Genomic DNA, 20,462 nt, shown 5'->3' with positions numbered 1-20,462 from the left:
GATCAAAGTTGGACTGTCAAACGATACCTTTAGCAATGGGATGGTCCTCAATAACCATTTGTCCCAATCGACCCATGAGCTGGGAGGCCAGCTGACAGGGATCCTCCTGCAGCACTGCTTTGGACATTTCCAGAGCCCCCGACAGCACCTCCACATCCACCAGCACCCTAATGAGTGAAGATTTATTTATTTTTATTTCATTTATTTGCAAAGATAGACTAGCTGAAGGTTGACAAGATGCAGAAGGAGAGAAGTAAGACTGATGCAAAGAGTCCTGATCTGAAGTATAGGTCAGAACGAGAACTACACCAGTAAAGTCATTCTGCTCAGCAATGCAGGATTGCAAAGGTCAACTGCCTGTTTTTTTATTTTCATGACTTATAACTTAATGAAGAATCGGTGAGAACCAGCAAGTCATGCTGATGTTAAAAAGTACCTTGATGAGATTTCCTGTAAGCAAACGCACTTATTTTCACACCTAGTGTTTGTGACCAAAACATTTTTGGGCCTTATGCAAGAATCACCAGTAAGACTTGCAGATTTGTTCTTAAGTGGCATGTATTAGCGATTTAAAAGTTTTTTTTAAGCTAAGTTGCATCATGGCTGCCAATTTTATTGAGACGTTTATGTAGCAATCTGGGGGCATCAAATATGCTAATAATCTCATTTTATGCATATTTACCCATGAACAGATAACATTTATCAAGTTGAATTAAGTAATTTAACACAAGTTTGTGCAGTTCAGAGGGTTTTCTGAATGCAACTTGGAAAAACTAGTATGAGCAAACCATATGAAAAAAGTAAGTGAGGTTTAGGATAAAGATAGAAAATTTGTCCTGCAAGAGGCTCAATGCGTATGTCATTGAGGTCTAACAAATGTCTTGGATGCATTTCATTTCTCATAAAATATATGAAAAGCTGATGTTTTGATTTGCTATTTCTTTGTGCATTACCAATTATCGGTCAGTGGAATAGTGTGCAACCATTGGTGGGAAGGCGTATCCCATCTCTAAATCTCTAAACATCTTTTCAGTTCTCTTAAATCTTTCCTTGACTCCATTATATTTTCCATCAAGGTCAAAGAAACGCGGTTAGGAAAAGACAAAGGACATGTTTTGTCTGATGCACCCTGGGATGTTAGTTCTTTGAACCCTAACCCCTCACTTCACTTGTGCTTGGACTGTGGAAACTGGAAAGCGCTGGGTAAACTTTTGCACTCAAGAACATTAAATAGAACCAAAGCCAAAATTCAAAGCCAACATCTTCTTGCTCTGAGACAACTGTGCTACCCTGCAAGAACAAGAAAGCTCTTTTGTATCCACTTCTTCATCGTTGTTGTCTACTATGAAAACCTACAGGTTATCATATATCATGAATATTACATGCAGTGTAAGACAACAGGAAAGCACTCTGTTTTTCTTCTGATAGTCCCTACTTGTCTGGCAGCACAGCCTTCTTCAGGTCCTCCTCTATGTCCAGGATAGACAAACCCCAGGCCTTATGTAGCAGGAACTCATAGTTGAAAATGCACTCAGACAGGAAGGGCAAGATTTGGCCTGAGTGGACCAGGTGGTAAGGTAACCCATTGAGTTTCCTCAAATTGAATCTGTAACTTTTAGCCTTTTGTCCTCCGTCCTCTTTATCATCCAGTGTCCATGCCAGTGGCTGAAATATGTGTGCGTACTGTGACTTTTCCCGGTAGTAGTCAGCATAGTCGGCGTGCACTGCCACGCGAGAGTCACTTGTATTTAAATAAAGATCTATGCACACACGGCTCAGCTCAGAATGCGTCCAGCGGTACACCCACGTCCCATCTGTCCTGACCTCAGTTAGGTGATGGCCAAGGTCACGTTTCAGTCGAGCCCACAAGACATAAGGAACCCTGGGTTGGCTGGAGGAGGAGGAGGGGTGAGTTGAGGTCACTTCCTGGAGCACCTTCCCATCTTTGGCCAGTAGGTTGAGTAATTCCTGATGACGAACATAAACGTGGATTGAATAAGAATCTCAATTTGATCCTTTTCACATAGAAGTCTAAGTTAGAAGCTAGTTGCACATTGGTTGGATAAAATGACAAGTTGCATTAAATTGATAGTGACCAAATATTGTAACTGAAAAAGCAGGATTGTTGCTTGAAGGATGATTCAAGTTTATTAAACTGTGGCTCATATTTTTATAATTTTGTCAACAATTTCCATCAGTTATATGAACAATACACTTGGTGAGAGTTAGATCGCCATAATAAAGTCCAGCAGGGCAAGAAACACGAGCAGTGTGAACAAGAAAACATATTTTCTACATATAATTAACAGACTATCGAAATCAGTTAATGTCAAATGTAAGTAATACTTCTGCACATATTTTGCCCATCTTTTTACAAAGCACAAGTCAGGTCTTGTATATAGCCTAAGTATTGTAATGTTTATAATGTATGTAGATTGAATATCATTTACTTGACTTCTTATTTTGTTGTATTTATTTGTTATTATTTGTTTCCTGCCTCACTAGACTGTTTCTTGCACTGCTGTAACATGCGAATTTCCTCTCTGGGGATTAGTCTGATTGTATCTTAATCCCTCATTGCACAGGAAAAGTGTGTGCATAACTACCAGTAGTCTGGACACTGTGATGGATGATGACCATGAAAAGTTTGGGTAATAATTTTACCTTCATTTTCTAGTTTGACTAACCTTTGTTCACAAACTGTCTGATCGTGTGACAAAACTAAAAAAACTAAGATCCAAGTTGTAAAAAATCTGAATTACACTTTAAAATGCCATCCTTCTATTTTTTCAAATACTGTTGAATGAATATTAGACATCACTTTTAAAAAACTGTCAATGTAATGCAAAAAAGTAGATTAAAGTAGGTTAGATATAGTGTATTATCAAGCAAGCAAACTTTATATATAGAACTTATATAGAACATATATAGGATTGACATTCTGGGTAAGTGGTTCAATTAAATCTGAGGAACTGAACAGTATCTGGATCAATAAAAATAATTTCTGTTCTTATATAGCACTGAGGCAGTTTTAAACTGTCTAGCTTAATAGAGTTATTATAATTAGAGGAGAGATAGAGCTGTGTGTCATCAGCATAACGAAGATAAGAGATATAATGTGGCCAAGGGGCACATAGAAAACAAGATTGGACCAAGAATTGAGCCTTGTGGCACACTGCATATTAATGGGACTGATGATCAGGCACATATTGCTCTGTTGAGTGTAATCCAGCACTGATGCACTGTAATATTGTAAACTTTGGAAAAAGATCAGGTGCAGATTGTAATTAAATGTAGTTTTCCCCACCTCTTGAGTGACACCCCAACGTGAAATGGAGATCAGAGATGCAGCCCGTCTCACCAGTTGCCTCCCCAGGTTTCTCTCCAGGCGAGCCAGGAGGCCAAGGTAGAGGCCCTTCAGGCTGGCTGGAAGGCTGAGGTTGACCTGAGGGGAGAAGGAGGTCCAGAGCAGGCTCTCAGAGTACGCTGCTTCCAGGTACAGAGGGCAGGGACAGGAGAGACAGGCCTGGACCAGCAGCTGCCACTGCTGTTCCTGCAGACGCCGCTGGTCAGCCCGCAGTTTGGCCTCTAATGCTGGCATGATATCATCAAGACTGAGTGGAGGAAGGGACAGGACGATGGTACGGGTTGACTGCTGGGGAGGGTGAGAGAAAAAAGTAGATCACATAATTAATTGAGTCTTCACTTAGTCTTGCTCCCCTCGACAACTTTACATTCTAGCACGGCAGGTGCAGTTTACAATGATAACAGTGGCTGAGTTACCATAGCTTCTCAATTCTCAACATAAAATGTCATCAAGTTTAACTCAGCTCCACTGACCTGCAGAGTGTGAGAGCAGGGGGAGTCAGTGGTTGCAGAAAGGATGAAGTGGACATTTGGAGGTAGAGGGGTTGAGATCCAGGAGAGGTCTGGACCACACTCCTCTGACAGCTCATCTAACCCGTCCAGCAGGACCACCAGGGGTCTCTCTGCTCCCACCAGGCTCAACAAAGAGTGGAACTCATTAATCATCTGAGGGACACCCTGAAGAATAAAATCAAAATGCAGTATGGGTACTATGGCACTACAGCAAATGAATGAATTAATTTTTTGATTAATTTCATTAGCTTAGCATATTACTTGGTAGTATATTACAGTATCACAGGCAAAACAGATGTGAAGCTTAAAACTCGCTTCCAGCTAGTTTTCACATGTTTAGAATAATGTAGGTGCAGTATATGCACACTGGAAATGCATTACAATGTCAAGTGTCATTTCAACTGTGTACATGAAAAATGGAATGTTAAATGGTGTACAGTAATGTGGGCACATGGATGACAGCAACATTAACAAACAGCACAACCTGTAAGGTGTGATGAAGCTGTGGATACTAGAGATGGTCCAGTACCTCTGACAGCTGTGTGTGGGGACAATAGGCTTCAGCCAGCTGAACACAGAGACTCTGCAGGACAAGACGAATGTTCCTGCTCTCTCCGGTGAGGCCAATGAAATACACTAACACATTCACTGATCTGAACCAATGAGACATAAAAAAAAACTGAGGTTCAACCAAGGTTGAATATATCTTAGTTTGTTTGCACTTTAATATATGTTATCTATATCTGTACATTTAATTTCTATCAATCCATGTTTGAAAATGTGTATGTTGAACACCAAAAACCAAAATAATAATATTTTTATGCTACCACCTAATCCTTTCCTCTGCCAGCGTCTCACCCAGGTAGCCAGGAGGGTGCTAGCTGTGCTACTGCAGCCATGGTGGTACTCTTTCCCCAGCCTGGTGGTCCCAGCAGGAGGATGCATCTGGTTGCTGACTGCTCCACTGCCCTCTTCACATCAGCTAGGAAAAACTGCCTCAAAGTACAGCCCTTCCCTCTGAGGGATGGAGGGAAATCTCACTGGAACTTTGGCATGTAAGAACTACATTCAAATAGTTGTAGTTTACTCTGTAAGTTTACTCTCTGTCCTCTCATTCTTTTGACAAGAATACTAAAAGCCTGGGCACACTAACATATAATACAGCAAACTTTCATTCAACTTCATTTTAATGGAATGGACAAAGTAAATCAGTGCAAAGTTTTTGCTTTGACCTGAAATTTGCACAACTGACCTAGCATGGAAGCTATCATAGCCTCAGGTGTGGTGCACCTTCCATTTTTATATAACCATGCTCTGCTGGAGTATAAACTACTGCACCAAACAGACATGGTTTTCCCTGACAGTTACATAAACATGACAAATACATAACTGTGTCAACTTATTGTCTTGTTAGCATCTAAGCTATCTAGCTTGCTAGCTGACAGTTATTACGCCAACTATCCAGGACAGGGGCTGACTAGAGTTAGCATGTTCTTGGGTCACAGTACTTCGATGAGTAGTCGCTACGTTAGAAAGCTTCTTAAACCAACTGTTTTGTGGATGAACTTTGTTGTGCTACTTTCTGCTGTGACCAGGCATTAATAATATTCTGTTAAAAGAGGCTCAGTAAATTTACTTCATTTTAAAATTTCTGACTTGGGCATCCTCCATTGTTAGTGACAAAAATGCCTCCTGTTTTCATTCCTTATGCCAGCACTGTGTCATTTTTCCACAAACAAAAAATTAAGTCACATAACAATTCTACACATTGTGGCTTCAAAAGAGCTATTTGTAACTACTTCAAGCTACACTAGGAAATATTTTGATGTAAAAAGACAGCATTCTTGTCTACCTAGATGAGGTTGTCACCGTGATGGTAATGGGAAAGGACTCACAGGTGGCGTCCATAGTTAACATGACGCTGTATCTCCTCCTGTATCTGCACTCTGGCAGCTTCTTTCCTCACCATGTTAAAAGGGCCTGGGGCTTTGGTGACCTTCATGACTCTGGAATAGACAAGGCATGAACAGCAGCTGTAGTCAACTCATACAGGGCAGAGATGTTTAATCCTTTATAAAGTGTTTCTGTAAGTGTGTGTGTTGTACTTTTTGAGGGAGTTGATGACGGTCCGTTGAACATGAGAGGAGATGCGCTCTGTGTAGAACTGGTGAGATCGGTTGTGTTTGGGGTTCAGACCTTTCCGTCCCCAGCCTACATTACGCTCATAGATGTTGGTGTGGCGCAGCTTGATGATGTATACATAAATGAATAAAATGTACAGTACATAAGCTTGGAACTAAGAGACAAGAGGAGTAAATCTACAAAAGCACACCTGGTGCTCTGTTGGTTTGCTTAACAAGCTGCCAAACAAACATCCACCAGGGGAAAAGTGCACTGCTAAGCTCAGTTTGCAGGCTAGAGACCTAATTAGCTAGTCAGCTGTAGCACATTGAAGAGCATAAAAATGTTTTTGCAAATGTCATGAATGGTCCATTTAGATGCTTAATTGAGGGGGTCCTTTTTTTCTTCTCTTTCAACACCACTGCTAACAAAACACCGTCTGTCCTTGATATGTAAGCTTCAGTCAGCAGCACAAGTTTGTTTACAATGTGTGTCTGTGCCCCTGCTGACTCAGCTGTCAATCAAACCCCTATTCTGGCACACACCCTTAGAGCCTTGGACATAAGAGCATTTCTGACGTGTCTCCAAAGATACATTAGACAAGATACTTCCTTCTTTTCAATAATAAATAAACATTTAAAAATCACTTTGACATGATCCTTGACTGCAAAAAGGGAAAAGTAATTATGATTACAGTCTGACTTAAAAGCACACACATTAAATAGCAGCTCTTTAGTTTCATCATAGTTATTACAGACTGACACCCTTTAATAGTAACATTCCATCAAAGTTGCATATCTTCGTATGGCCAATAACCAGTTTCAACAAAAAGCCTGTATTCGTCCAGTCCCAGCAAGCACTAACTGAGGTAATAAATAAAGCGAACCCTTTGTTTGATGTCTCAGTTACAAATAATCTGTTTCAACAGCATTTCAATTACTATACTGTATGTAATTATGTTTTTAAGACTTGCTCTCCATTAAAATCACTAGCACTTAGCCTGAATGTGTGCAAATATTTGTATGTTGTCTTGTGTATATCGTTTTAAAACTGAATACACCCAGAGTTCCACATTAGGGAGTATGTTTTTGGTTTTCCTTACACTGAATATACCTTTTCATGGAGGCGGTCCATGAAAGACTGGTGGGCTGTGCTGAGTACTGGATCGAGTTGAGCTCCTCCCTTCAGGAGATCGGCGTACAGAGTGGCATGTTGGTTCTTTAGGTTGTAGTGAAGATCTGGGATGACTCTCTTATAGCAGTGGCAATGTTCCTCTGGTGGAGCCTCATTTACATACTGCAGAGCTGTCTCTACCTCCCAGTCAAGAACTAAGAAAAAAAGATAATACTGGCAGTTATTGTTTTGTGCCCATTTTGTACAACCTCTGTTTGAAGCATACTGAGACCTTTAACTGTTGGGTTTTGGTGTGGTTGTTTTGGTCCATTCTAGAGTATGATTGTGTACAAATCTGCCCAAATGAATCTTATGAAGGAGGAAAACCAACCCATTCAAATAAGCTAAACAATGCAGGCTTGAGCAAAGCCAATTAAATCAGGGAATTTTCCTGTGATCCCTAGATAGAACCACCTTGCCAACATACATAAAACAGAGGACAAGAATAAAAAACAGAATGTTTCCCAACCTTACCTGTCCTGAGTAAAAGTGAGGCCTCTTCTTGCCCCAGTGCCTTGACCACGCAGCATTGCAGAACTCCCCACAGTCTCTGGCAGGTAGTGCTCCAGTCCTTCATAGCCTGCCTCCTGTGCTGTCGGTCCATGCTCAATATGTTGGGATGGTGAGTGCTGTAAAAGTCACCAAAGATAATGAATGGGGCTGTTAGACACATTTTCCAGAGGTTGAACCCTATTAAATCGTTGTGACCCCTTGACCTCTGTTCATGCGTCCATTCATTCAACACAGTACTTGAGCTTTCCTCTAGCACCACCTGTATGAGCTTTGTATAAAATAAAGCTTATGGATGGATGGCTTTGAAATTTTCTCTGATTATTCATGATCCTCAGAGGATGAACCTTTTTGATATTGGTGATCCCATCACCTTTCCTCTATCCTTGCACCAAACCCTAACATACAGGATATTACATGATGTAAAAGGCTGCCATGACATTTGTTGTGCACATTAACAATTCCCAAAGGAAGAACTTTGGTGAATTTAGTGATCCCTTGACCTGTTCTGTAGAGCCATTTAGAGGTAAGGGGGACACCAAAATCACAAGTATGTTGTTGGTTTGACACTTTCATATTTTAGTGTGCAGGGAATAGCACAGCTTCAAAGGGTTGCTACATGTAGCTGCTTTCAATCTTGTTCGTAGTTTTAGCCATGCTAACAGCATTGTTCTAGGAATGGCAATTTCTGTCTGTCGGCTGGTTGGTCATTCAGTTGGTCAACCACTTTGTTCCAAACAGTAGTAGTAATAACTTTGGCGATCTTTTGGCTTTTCATTTAGCATCATTATCAGATAAAAATTTCAATTTGTCCAATACATCTATTTTATTTCCACAATTTTAATTGCTAAAATGATCTCATGTCATAATTTCATGTGTGACCAGAGAGTTTGTTTTTACCTGATGGGAAGTAAGCGGTAGACCGGAGGAAGACAATTCTCATCAAGCTTGTACCACATTTCGAGTAATGTCAGGTCTTTGTCCAAATCCCCCAGGCTCCTTGCTGCGACAGGGCTGAGTCTGGCCTCCTTTAAGTCTGAAAACGAGTTGTGGGAACTCTGGCTCAGCAGTCCTGAATTTGTTGCCTGTTCTCCAAAATTCAAATAAGTCCTGTAAATGGATTCCTGGATAAAACTGCCAGTGCTGCTGTCTGTAGTGATGCTGGACTGGGAGCCTGAGGCAAGAAAGTCTTCCACTGGTTTGTTCTTGGACATCTGCTGTCTGTCTTCTTCCACAACTCTCACTAAGGCTTCAAAGGCCTCCCTGGTAATGGTGGGGGGAAGGCTTCGGACCTCGTATTTCTGTCCTACAAACAACTGACCAACAAAACAGCAAATCACACATGAATTCATCATCCTACATATACAAATATGCTGATTGTTGTGACTCTGCACCATTATACTGTTGAATAATACAATAGGATGACATCTTACAACAAAGTTTGGACCCTGGGTTCCCTGACATTGCTTCAGATTCTCCACATGCAGCTCTACAGTGTCGTGGTGTTCAGCGACAGGGTTTTCAACACCCCTGCGGAGGTCAACCATCCTGAAGTCATAGCCTCTCTGCTTACAGTAGAGATACAGCTTGGGATACACATTATCCATGAGTGCACTTCTCTCTGCAACTGTGTCTGAATCACACACATACACAACGTACAAAAATGTTACGGCTTCCTTCTATATCAAGAGTGAATAATTTTGCTCTGTAAAAAATTGATAGACTAATTCAAGAGTTAACAGCAACATTTGCAGCTCTATGAGGCTGTGTGTAGACACAGCAGTGCATTCACCAATATACTAATGTCAGCATGCTAACATGCTCATAGTGAAAACATGCTGATGTTAGGCAAGTAATGTTTACCATTGCTGCACCTTAGCCATCTTAGTGTTAGCATGCGAATGTGCTAATTAATATAGAACACAAAGTACAACTGAGGCTGATGGGAATGTCATTGGTCATTGTTGATTGGTCATAAGCCAATGTATTGAACAAATTGACATTTTGTTTTGATGATGGTGCCAAATGAAAAGTCAGGGGATTCCCAAAGTTATTTCATCCTGAGGGGAACATGAATATCTGTACTGAATTTCATGGCACTCCATCAAATGGTTGTTGAGGCATTTCATTGTGATCCAAAAAATTTCAACCTGCTGGAGGTGCTACAGGAAGAAGCAGGGGATCACCAAAAGCCTTCTTCCTCTGGGAACCATGAATTTCTGTAAATAATTTCATGGTAACACATCCAGTAGTTGTCCAGAAATTTCAGTCTGGACCAAAGCGCACACAACAGTATGAAAGTGTCAAACCAACAACATACTAATGACATCAATGTTTTCCAAGTGTTTGCCTCTCAATGGCACTACAACAAATTCATCAAAGTTCTTCCTCTATGGTATTGGTCCTCCATTAGTATTGTTGCTATGACTACCTGCAGTGTAATCTAATTTGCAAACTGTGGTTAAAATGTTGAATGGAACCAAATTTGAGGTGACTCGAACAATGGCCAGTCAATCAAAAATAAGTACAGTATTTTCCATGGACTAAACATGAATGATCAGATTTTCAATTCTTACCTTTGTATCCACCACATATGTAGACCATGAATCTCTTCTCTTTGAGAGGAAATGGAGGCTCCTCCTTTCTTTGAAGCTCACTGGTCATTGGATCACACAACATGTATGGGATTGGTAGTCTGTTGTCCTCACTTGTTTTGTCTAAATCATCCTTGTTTGAGTTAGCTAACCCACTATCTGTCTCTCTGTCCTCCTTATTAATACAATCATTGTCCTTTCCCTTGCTTTCTTCTTCCTCATCTCCTCCCACAAGTGCCTCCATGCTCCTTAGTAACTTTGGCGAGTCCTCAGTTTTTCTCCCATATTCATGTAGATCTAGTAAGACCTTGACAGTCTTGACCTGTTAGCAAAATGAATATTTGGCAGGTAATTTAAGTAAAGCATTATGCCGTTTAAATGACAAAGTTATATCTTTATACTTCAACATACCTTGAAACAATGGCCATAGCGCAGTATCTTCGTTGTTCTGTCCTCTAAGAATGGGTTATCTGGGGTTTTGCATGTTTGATGCAGCTGTACCATATACTGAAAGACATATGGGATCATCCAGTGGTAAAAATCAAATTTGGGATTGTTTCAGTAATAAATGAATAGTAAAGTAAATTTGCAAACATTTGGTGCTCAGCGTTGTCTGTAGCACTTACTCTGAGGGGATCTGTAATATTGGACTCTGCCTTCTCATTCACTTTGCTGTCATAACCCTTCTTGTTTGTCTACAGAATAAAATCATCAGGGAAAAAAAAACATTTATTCATTTATTTCAGGTGCTAATGTGCATTTTCACACCTCAATCTGTAACATTCATAGTAATAACACCTAATAATTAATAACAAGACTAAAGGCCCAGTGACACCTGCATTTAAAACTGTTCAACTTTACATGCAATGTACATCGCCTTACAATAAGAAACTGTTGGTCAGAACAAACAACAAAGATTTTGCCCAGTGACACTAGTATTTATGATAGTGAAATTTATTTCATTGGAATAGAATCACCATGATCAGTGGATGTGTCACAGCGGTGAAATAAATTCAGATGGAATACTCACAATGACTTCAAGTTTTCAGATTTTTGGGGATTTTTGGGGAAGGCATTTTATGTGTTTTTAAGTTAGGCAACAGTATAGAGACGACAGGGAAGACAAATGGGGAATAACAACAAAAGTACCCGGACAGATTTGAACCAGAGATGTTGCAGTTTATACATTCCTGACCATGAATGTCAGGACTAAATATCATGGCTACCCAGCAGTAAGCATATTATGGGATATTTTGACACAGTACCAAAAATGTCAATCTCTTGGGGGCAAAACGTAAAACCAAGAGATCAACGAATTTTCCAGGTCCAGATATTTCAATCTGGACCAAATTGGTGATCCACCAATCAAACAACCAGCTGACATTGCCAGCCTGCTAGCATGGCTAAAAAAATAGAACAACTTAGGACCATGAATATCCATAGTAAATTTAGTATAAATCTGCCCATTTGTCTTTGATGTTATGTGCTGACATTTTGTCCTGAAGGTTGCACAAGAAAGAAAAAGAAGAAACTAGACAGCTTACATTGTGTCCAAAAAGGAAATGGTACATCCTGAAGGGAGTATGAATATGGTAAAAAAAAAAATTCTATGGAGATATCCCCATTTATATTTATGTTTCTTGTATAATAAAGGTGCATTCTTTTGGATCCATGTAGTTAATTTAATGGCAATCTGGCCAGAAGTTTTGAAATGGACAGATGGACAGACAGTGCTATTCAGGGACCAGATCCTTCAAACAATATGTCAGGATTATTGACTGTACAGTAACTCCTTAAATATTTAACCCTGAGGGAGAATACAGAATATATTAGACGTTGGCAGGTTGAGTTTGTAGAGGCTGTGCAGTATTTAAAAACTAAATTGTTGAGGTATGGAGCCATTCTGCTCTCTCTCTCTCAAGAACTCTTTGTTTCCTACAGTCAAAGCTCCTACAGTAAAAACAATAACTGTAATATTTGTACATAGATCACCTGACATAGTGAAGTTGCCCCGTTGTTTATGGCTGGAAGTGTTAAGACCTCTTTGCCCTCCTGCAAGACATGAAGTTAAAATATTATACAATATCTATTAAGTACAAACTGGGCTCTGCCATTGACTGAACATTGCATGGTCATGACTAATGTGGCACTAGTGTGTGTAGAGAAATACAAATATAAAACCCAAATATTTGTATGAGGACTGATAAAAAGCTACAACAGTACATATGAGCGTATTATGCTGAAAGATTTTCTCCACCAGCCTACAGTGACTGATATCACTAGAATTATTATCAATATTCTAAAATAATGGAGTGTCTAACAACAGACTCATGATTAAAAAATGTTTTTAAACGAATAACAAGTCAGTGGTAGTCATCACTGACCATTAAAATTATACAGTATGTCTTTTGCATCACTTACTTTCTTCTTCTTTTTGGGGAAAAGACCGTTTCTGTAGTAGGTCCACATTCTGTCACCTCCGACCGACCGACATCCACCTGTCAAGCTACAGGGGATGAAATACTGTACTTCCGTTCGCGCTTTTCAAAATAAACCAATAACAGGATGAAAAAATCTATAAGGAATAATTAAAATGGAACTGAATTTTCAGTTCCATTTTACATCAATTTTATAGCATATGTTAGCATATTAGCCTTACCTTCTCACACCTGATGAAGTATCATATGAAGGTTATCAATATATACAGTAGGTAGCCTATTCCAGGAATGCCCTATCATCTAGTATTATTGTTCACATTCAGTATTTAGCTTGTCCAGTTGGAATTGAGCAGAATTTAAAAGGCACTTTAAACATCAAAGTCAGTGTACTTTTTATATCTGGTACTACTCAGCCTGTGAAAACAGTTGTATAATGTCTTCTGTGGTTACGGAGGAGGTTCGTCATGTCTGACAAAATTACCCTGATGATGTCATCAGGGATGTCTCAGTTAGGGCTTAAAGGACAGAAATCTCAGCATCTGCTCCTTCACTTTTGACCATTGTTCCTTGATATTTATGGAAGTGCAATACTAAATCACCAGAATATCTCTTTAAATAAAATTATTTACACATGATCAGTACAGAAACACAACTAGTAAAGCCATTACATTTTAACTGTAGGCAACAGTAGTTTTTTTCAATAAGCTATATATTCCACAATGAGAACATTTGAGTAATTCTGACTTCATGTGAGCTACCCGAATTTTAACACTGCAGTCATATTGTAACAATCTCTGGTACCATCTTAAGGTGTAAACATCCACTGTGAAAGCCACCATTTCATCTGAAAGGTTGTTGTTGGATCTGTTGTGAAGCCTCAGAGATAAACCACATGAAGTTTAATTGTTTTGAGTTTGCACACTTTGCCAAAGTATCAAGTGTTGGGAGTTTTATTTTTTAAGGCAAAGTATCCTGACTTCCTCCCTGACTCAGGTACATTCTGGTAACTTGAAAGTTGGAGCAGAACCAGTAGGCTGAACCTTAATGTGGCCTAGAAGAACTACTATATATAAATAAAGGAACTGATTACACACTTCAGTGCTTGAGCATGAAACAGTCAAGTGACACAAAAAAGTCTCAAAGTTCTCTTACTAGCTTTTCCACAGATTTCAATCAAATCTTGCAGTCTTCCTCGGTGAGTGGGGTTTTCTCTGTTGCCATTGAGGTAGCTGAAGAAGACTGCAAGATTTGGTTGACAACTGTAGAAAAAGTTAGTAGGGGGATAGTGAGTCATTTTTTGGTCCAATGTCTGATTATGTCCACACAGTAAACTGCCATCAAGCACTCTGTTAGACTGAACTCACACAGTTGATCAAATGCATGGTAAATCACATTCTTAGACCAGCAGTAGACCAAATATGGTTTTATTTAAATATAAAATTTTTACGTTTCTCAGTTCATAGGGAAGAAAAAAAACTTGTCAAAATAAGAAATTGGTGAATGGAGTAACATTTTGTGTTATTAAAATTTCTCTATTTTCACAAAGTCACATGATACCTGCGAGTAACAGCAGGATGCTTATTTGACACATCCATTTATAACCACAATCCAACATTTATGTCTCCAGCGCCTGGCAGCTGGGCCTAATCTCAGAGACTCAAAACGTGGCAGTGACAGCAGGTACGTCCTCCCTGGTGGAGGATGGAGCAGAATATCTGAGTGCTGACTTTGTACGATGAACAGAACCTGGAGGCTGTGTTCACCTTGCTGCTTTCCACAAACATCACAAACACATACAGAAAAAACACTCAATTCTTGTGGATTCCCAGCTCAAAAACACAGTTTAGCTGGAAGTGTGTGCGTGTCCTGAACTCCACTATTACCCAGCGGCCTGCTTTGATTGTCTAGGTAGAAGCAGCCATACTGAGTGTGACATGTTGGTGAGGTTGGATGTGAAGGCATCAGGACAGGAGCAGCAGCATCAACAGGCTGCAGTTAGTTCACGCGTCACTGCATGTTCTTGTAGAAAGTAGCACAAGGTCGCTGCCCACAGGCCTAGTCGTCATCTTTTCCTCCTGTTTTACTGAGCTGTAACAGAAAAACAGCAGGAAACAATTACAGGTGGTTATATATTAAAGGTTTTGTATCAAGTGTGATTCAGGTGGTTTTCACTTACATGCTAGATGGTCACATCACACAGCGATGACGAGGGAGAAAAAAGAAAAGAACATTGAAAGGTTAATGATGAACATCACTGCTGGCTCATCGTTAAAAAGATGATTAGGTGCACCATCTTGTGGAGGAAAGGTAAAATGCACCTACTTTGATAACGTCAACCCAGTTCCAACCTCTTGGCAGTTCCCCTTTGTGATCTGTAAACAGAAATCATACTGTCATCTGTCCACATCATAGAATCACTACTGACGTTGAAGCTAATCTGTGATCATAACTTAACTTAACTTCAGACTTTATGGTAAATTTTAATGCAACATATAATTTCATTTTAAGACAAACCTAAAAATTATATTAGGTTGTAACCTATAAATTGGGACAGAAACATTGTTATAGTTTAAATGGATGGATTTAATGTAATGTGTTTAATGATTATTTTTTATAATTGATTAATCTGTATTATTTTCTAGATTAATCATTTATTCTATGAATTGTCAGAAAATAATGAAAAATGCTAAATTATAATCTCCCACAGTTCAATGAAATGTATTCAAATGTCTTGTTTTGTCCGATCAACCATCCAAAAACCCAAAGACATGGAGTTTATTGTCATATTTGTCAAAGTAAATCAGCAGATCTTCACGTTTAAGAAGCTGGAACCTGTGAATTTTTGGCATTTTTGCTTGAAAACTGATTAATTGATTATCAAAATAGTTGCTGATTCATTACCTGTTTATCAATTAGTCAAAAAATTGTCACAGCTCTAATTTAAACTGGTGTAAATATGACAGAGGTGGTGACAGAGTGATGTCCTTAGTCCACTGAAATACAATGTGAAACATAACTGGCAGATAAGATAAATGGTCCGCAGCCTTTTTATTATAAAAAGTTACCTGCATTAATTAATTAATGTATTAACTTGAAAGTATCTTCCAGTCTCCTGCCTGTATGTGAGGGGCAGGTGGAGTGCTCTGCTGTGTTGTTATTAACGTCATGTCTCCAGCAGTGGAGAGCAGCCTCTCTGATGTGCTATTAGCTCCGGGGAGAGACATTGTTGTCCAAGATGCTGAGTGGCTGCAGGGTTTTTGAGATGAAACAGACTGAGCACTGAGTTATTTTCTTCACCTCAGAGATGGTTTGAGTTGTTTAATGTTGCAGTTTGTGTTGGTCAGCTGGTCTCGTTTGTTACTGCTGGAGCTGCTTTAGTCTCTGAGTGACGGCGTAGAAAGTTCGCAATACTACATACTTCACATTATAGATAATTATTTGGTTATTATATCAAAACATGCTTGCAACTGCTGCTGTTTGTGAAGATGAACTCTAGTGTGTGCGCTCTTGTAGACTGTCTGGGTGGTGCAATGCCTTCACAGTTGAGTTCCACTTTTTCGTTCCATCAACATCACATTATAAACTACCATTTAGAATCGATGCAGAATTGTCCACGTCTGCATCACGATGCATCTAAGAATCAATTTTTTTTTCCCCCCACCCCTGGAGGGCAGACTGTGTAATGAGCTGCTGTCTTAGTGTGTTTTTATTCATCTTGAATTCAGCTTTATTAATCTGCTGAACACACAGATTGCAGACACATCTTCAATGAAAACCGTTGTGCACATATGCGCAACATTATTTTCTTAGTAAATCTGGCCCTCACTCTGATCACATGGTGCATCATCATCTTCAAAGGACAGTGTGAACTGTGAAGTGCAGCAAAACCTCAGCTGCTTGTTAATTGGTGATTCATCATGAATCAGATCTAATCATTCATGGGTCCCTTTCTGGTCGATGCAAGTTTTGGATTGGATCCAAAATTTTCAAACACTGTCTTTGCTTATTTCAACCTTTTAACTACAAATACCGTCTACTTTACTGCTGCGTTTTTCAGATAATGAGTATGAAAACCGAACTTCACAGTCATTAACATATCTTGATTATGTTATCAGCTGCTCCAAGAACAAACTGATACTTTGGAAAAAAACAGGAAAAAAGTGACAGCCACAAGCTTCTGCTCCATGAAATCTATTTGACTTTCATAAATCTCTTTTATATCCTCATGTTTCTATCACATTCTGAGCAGCATGTTGGCAGAGGGCCGACCAGGGACCGCTAAAACCCAGTGATCTGCCCACACCAGGCTGACGGTGAGCCACCACCCCACACAATGTTATCTCTTCCTAATGTGGTATTAGTGTTACCTAGTGATGCCTGGCCAAAATTCCACTTAGAAGTACACAGAAGTATCGTGTGCTTCTGATATTTATGAAATTCTTAATTTTTTTATGATGACATAAATTGTGGAGTTTGAGGATTTATATCAGAAGCTGGCGAGTAATTCCTGCTGGGTTTAATGACTCCTCACGGCACTTTCACTAGAATGGACAGACATACCTGTTCTGTTGATGATCCTCCTCTTCTGAGCTTTAGTTAGCTGCTCCTTCTTCTCCTTCTTCTTGGCTGTAGAGGGAGTGGTCATGACCTCACTGTTGGATGTCAAAGTCTGCAACAGCAAGAAATAACCATGACAAGGTCTACATAACAAGTTCTGCCCTTAGCCTCGCCTCAAGCTTTTGAGTTGATCATTAAGATTATAAAGAGCATCAAGGGTCAGGAGAGGATGTTATAGTAAAGAAACACCACAGCAGTCAGTGCTTCATACCAAAAATGGTAAAAAAAAATACAGTCAGAGTGGTGAAATGTACTGACCACGGCTGTCACTACAGGCTTGTGGTTCTCCATCAGGGTTTCCTGATTCTCTTTTGCCCACTCAAACAGGGTGTACATCATCGCAGTGCCTAGGTTAGCCTCCACCTGCTCCTCCAGCTTAGACAGGATCAGCTGCTTGGTCTCTGAAGAGCTGCCATTAAATTAACAGAAAGAAAAATAAATACAACAACTGTATCATACTGTGCTCACACACTCAAGGAAAAGATTTGTAGACATTCAGGCTAAAGTCTATAATTTGAGAAAAAATTCCAAGTGGTCAAAAAAGAGACAGGCAGACAGCAATTTTTTTTTACAATTTGAGAACATACACGTGTTGGGTATTTTAGAGGCTGCGTCAAGTATTTAAAGACTCTTTATATTTCAATTTGATAGCTTTTTCACCCATAGATAAGTTCAGAATTCAGTTAATTTTTCCCCAGAATTTCATGTTGAGAAATACAGTTCACAGAAATCTAAATAAACAGTTAAATACAATATCTAAATAGTCAAACATATTCTAAAAACCTTCTTTTTGGTGTCTGGTCAAACTTTTCTAAGGGGGTGGAGCTTGTTTTGGGGGACTGATGACCTCAGAATTTCTCAAATCATTCATTTTCACCTTGATTGCCTAATTTTTTCAACAAACTAAAACGTAGCCTATCAAAATATTTTGAAAGAAAAAAGATATACTCACATATAAATATCCATACATAGTGGCTTTAAACCAAATTTCCTACATTTGAATGCATTGGGGTGACAGCAGATGACAGTATTGACACTGCTTAAAACTATATCTGTAAACTCTTTTTTATAGTTGTACAGTACAGTTTAGAAGTGGTTTCAGTTTGAGCAGTCATCTTCTAATCTACCATCAGTGCTTCAAATGTAAATTAACACAAGGTGGTTATTATCTGGAGTATAGCACTGTGATTGCAACTTACATCCTGTTGTTAAAAAAGGCATCAAGGGTGACTTGTGGGGCTGTCTCGGGGTAAGTCTCTGGCCACGAGAAGTCCAGGATGAACGCTTTGGAGTCCTCCAGGTCTCCTATCTGTTGTTTAATATTCAAGAAGAAGTTAAGACAAGTTCCTTGCACCAAACCTACCAGTTTGATCAAGGTCTTAAAGTATAAGTGAAACAGCATCTCCCTTTCCTTTCCAGTACTAACCCGAAACTGAAATGAAACTGGACTGAGTTCTTTGAAACACTCATCGCCCTCGTAGATGGAACGCAGAGCCTCCAACTCCATCTGATAAACATGACAGCAGAGGATCAGCAGTGACTGGAGGTTAGTGAGATACAAGCAGCATCTTGTCCTGACACCTTCCGGTCGCCAAACGTCATTCACAAATAAGGCACATTAAACTTGGAAATGTTAAGTAATTAAGAGACATGAGTCAGAACCATTTCTGGAAAGTGAGGACTTTTGAGTAGTTCTTAAATTCGGCATACATATAATCCACGGGGCAGCCTTGACCTATACTAAATTTAACTCAACTTGCTAAAGCCGCTTGATACGACTGACTGACGTGAGTCTAATCTTAGTGGATGACTACGAGGAAAAATAACGATATTATTGACTGAATCGTTGCCAATCGATGTTCACTTATACACCGAATTAATTAATGGACGTCTTGTATTCCGATAATGTCTTGAGTTACGGTTTATGCGGCCCCATCCCTCTATATAAGTAAAAAACACATTCATTTGGTTGACTTTTGAACGGAGTTTGGCGTGACGTTTACTCCGTAATGAACGGCATGTTTTAGGGTTTAACAGCAGCTAGAAATACGTTTGACACTCTGGTCTGAGTGCTTTATTAGCTAGACAGACCTCTTGCACACTGAATAAAAGCTGCCATGTTGACTTGTTTTGCTGTGTAAGGGACAGGAAAGCCGTCAGCTGAGCTCAGCAGAGTTACAGCAGTCACGCTAGTTAGCAGCTAACAGCAGCTAGCCTCCTACTGCATCATTATTCATTCATACCTCTTGATCCTCGTTAGCGGTCATGATCTCCCTCCTGTTTCTCTGTGGAGAGTTTAACACCTATACAAATTCCAGGGTTAACAACCCATGTCTATTATTAAAACTTTACTATGTTAAATTTCACAACTTCCCCAGCTGGTACAGCCAGTGCCACCATGATAATATACGCATGCGCAGTTTCACATTCATCGTGAACTTTGAACCGATCATTAGTGAATGAAATTGAATGGCGATGATAATACATCATGCTGATACCACATAATAATACTTTATAAACAAATCTCAATTAATTAATTTCATATAAAAAAAAGCTAAAACAAAAAATAAATAAAATAAATAAATAAAAAATACTTGAAATGATGACAAAAAAGATATTTTTGGAATTATCTAAACTACAGACACAACCGGATAACATGTAGGCAAAGAGGAGAAAGCAAGATAAGCATTTAAAAGGTTAAGACTTACATTTATAAGACAATTTAAGAGAACAAAGGGGAAAATTTATTCAAGTTATGAAAGTTAATTGATGACAATCAATAACAACCATGTTCTAAAACCCAGACACTGAAAGACAAATACGTATATATGGTCAAACTCATTAATCAAAAGTGAATTTAGTACACAAAATTATTGGAAGTTCAGTCTGCTCAAAAGGTAAGGGTCTCTGTCTGAGGTGTGGTGTCTTAAGTCTGCATCTGGTAGGCCTATTACTATGTGCCTTCTAATCCCATGTGGGACGGACCATTGAAGTGGTGTGACACAAAAATAAAAATCATTCATGTATCAGAAATATGATATATATCTCTTCCCCCAGGGAAATGGTTTCGGGCATACTTTTATGGAGAATTGAAATGACATGAGATAAGGTAATAAATAACATATCTTGG

The 20,462-nt window shown here is 39.3% G+C and overlaps 2 protein-coding genes and 1 long non-coding RNA gene across 4 annotated transcripts; 1 reads left to right on the top strand and 2 right to left on the bottom strand.

Moving 5' to 3' along the window:
• Nucleotides 1-662: 662 nt before the first annotated feature.
• On the bottom strand, nucleotides 663-4,041 carry LOC122973597 (NACHT domain- and WD repeat-containing protein 1). Its single transcript, XM_044341262.1, has 3 exons — nucleotides 3,841-4,041; nucleotides 3,308-3,655; nucleotides 663-1,968 (listed from the first exon to the last, which is right to left on the bottom strand). The coding sequence occupies exons 1-3, from the start codon at nucleotides 4,030-4,032 to the stop codon at nucleotides 1,432-1,434; spliced, it is 1,077 nt and encodes a 358-aa protein (XP_044197197.1). The 5' UTR covers nucleotides 4,033-4,041; the 3' UTR covers nucleotides 663-1,431.
• A 361-nt stretch (nucleotides 4,042-4,402) lies between these two features.
• On the top strand, nucleotides 4,403-10,478 carry LOC122973607. 2 transcript variants are annotated; one of them, XR_006400095.1, is made up of 3 exons: nucleotides 4,403-4,496; nucleotides 4,730-4,934; nucleotides 8,679-10,478. It is a non-coding gene; the product is annotated as an uncharacterized LOC122973607 (long non-coding RNA). The 2 variants fall into 2 exon arrangements; XR_006400094.1 differs by lacking the exon at nucleotides 8,679-10,478 and having other exon boundaries at nucleotides 4,730-7,888.
• Nucleotides 10,479-14,123: 3,645 nt separating this feature from the next.
• Nucleotides 14,124-19,763, bottom strand: rwdd (RWD domain containing 4). Its single transcript, XM_044341271.1, has 8 exons — nucleotides 19,576-19,763; nucleotides 18,759-18,839; nucleotides 18,532-18,641; nucleotides 17,591-17,741; nucleotides 17,276-17,384; nucleotides 15,038-15,087; nucleotides 14,892-14,894; nucleotides 14,124-14,803 (listed from the first exon to the last, which is right to left on the bottom strand). The coding sequence occupies exons 1-8, from the start codon at nucleotides 19,597-19,599 to the stop codon at nucleotides 14,771-14,773; spliced, it is 561 nt and encodes a 186-aa protein (XP_044197206.1). The 5' UTR covers nucleotides 19,600-19,763; the 3' UTR covers nucleotides 14,124-14,770.
• Nucleotides 19,764-20,462: the final 699 nt, after the last annotated feature.

Source organism: Thunnus albacares, chromosome 22 (genome assembly GCF_914725855.1).
Source record: "Thunnus albacares chromosome 22, fThuAlb1.1, whole genome shotgun sequence".
NCBI classification, from domain to species: Eukaryota; Metazoa; Chordata; class Actinopteri; order Scombriformes; family Scombridae; genus Thunnus; species Thunnus albacares.
The sequence above is the reverse complement of the archived record's forward strand: the minus strand, read 5'-3'. Positions and strand labels throughout refer to the sequence as shown.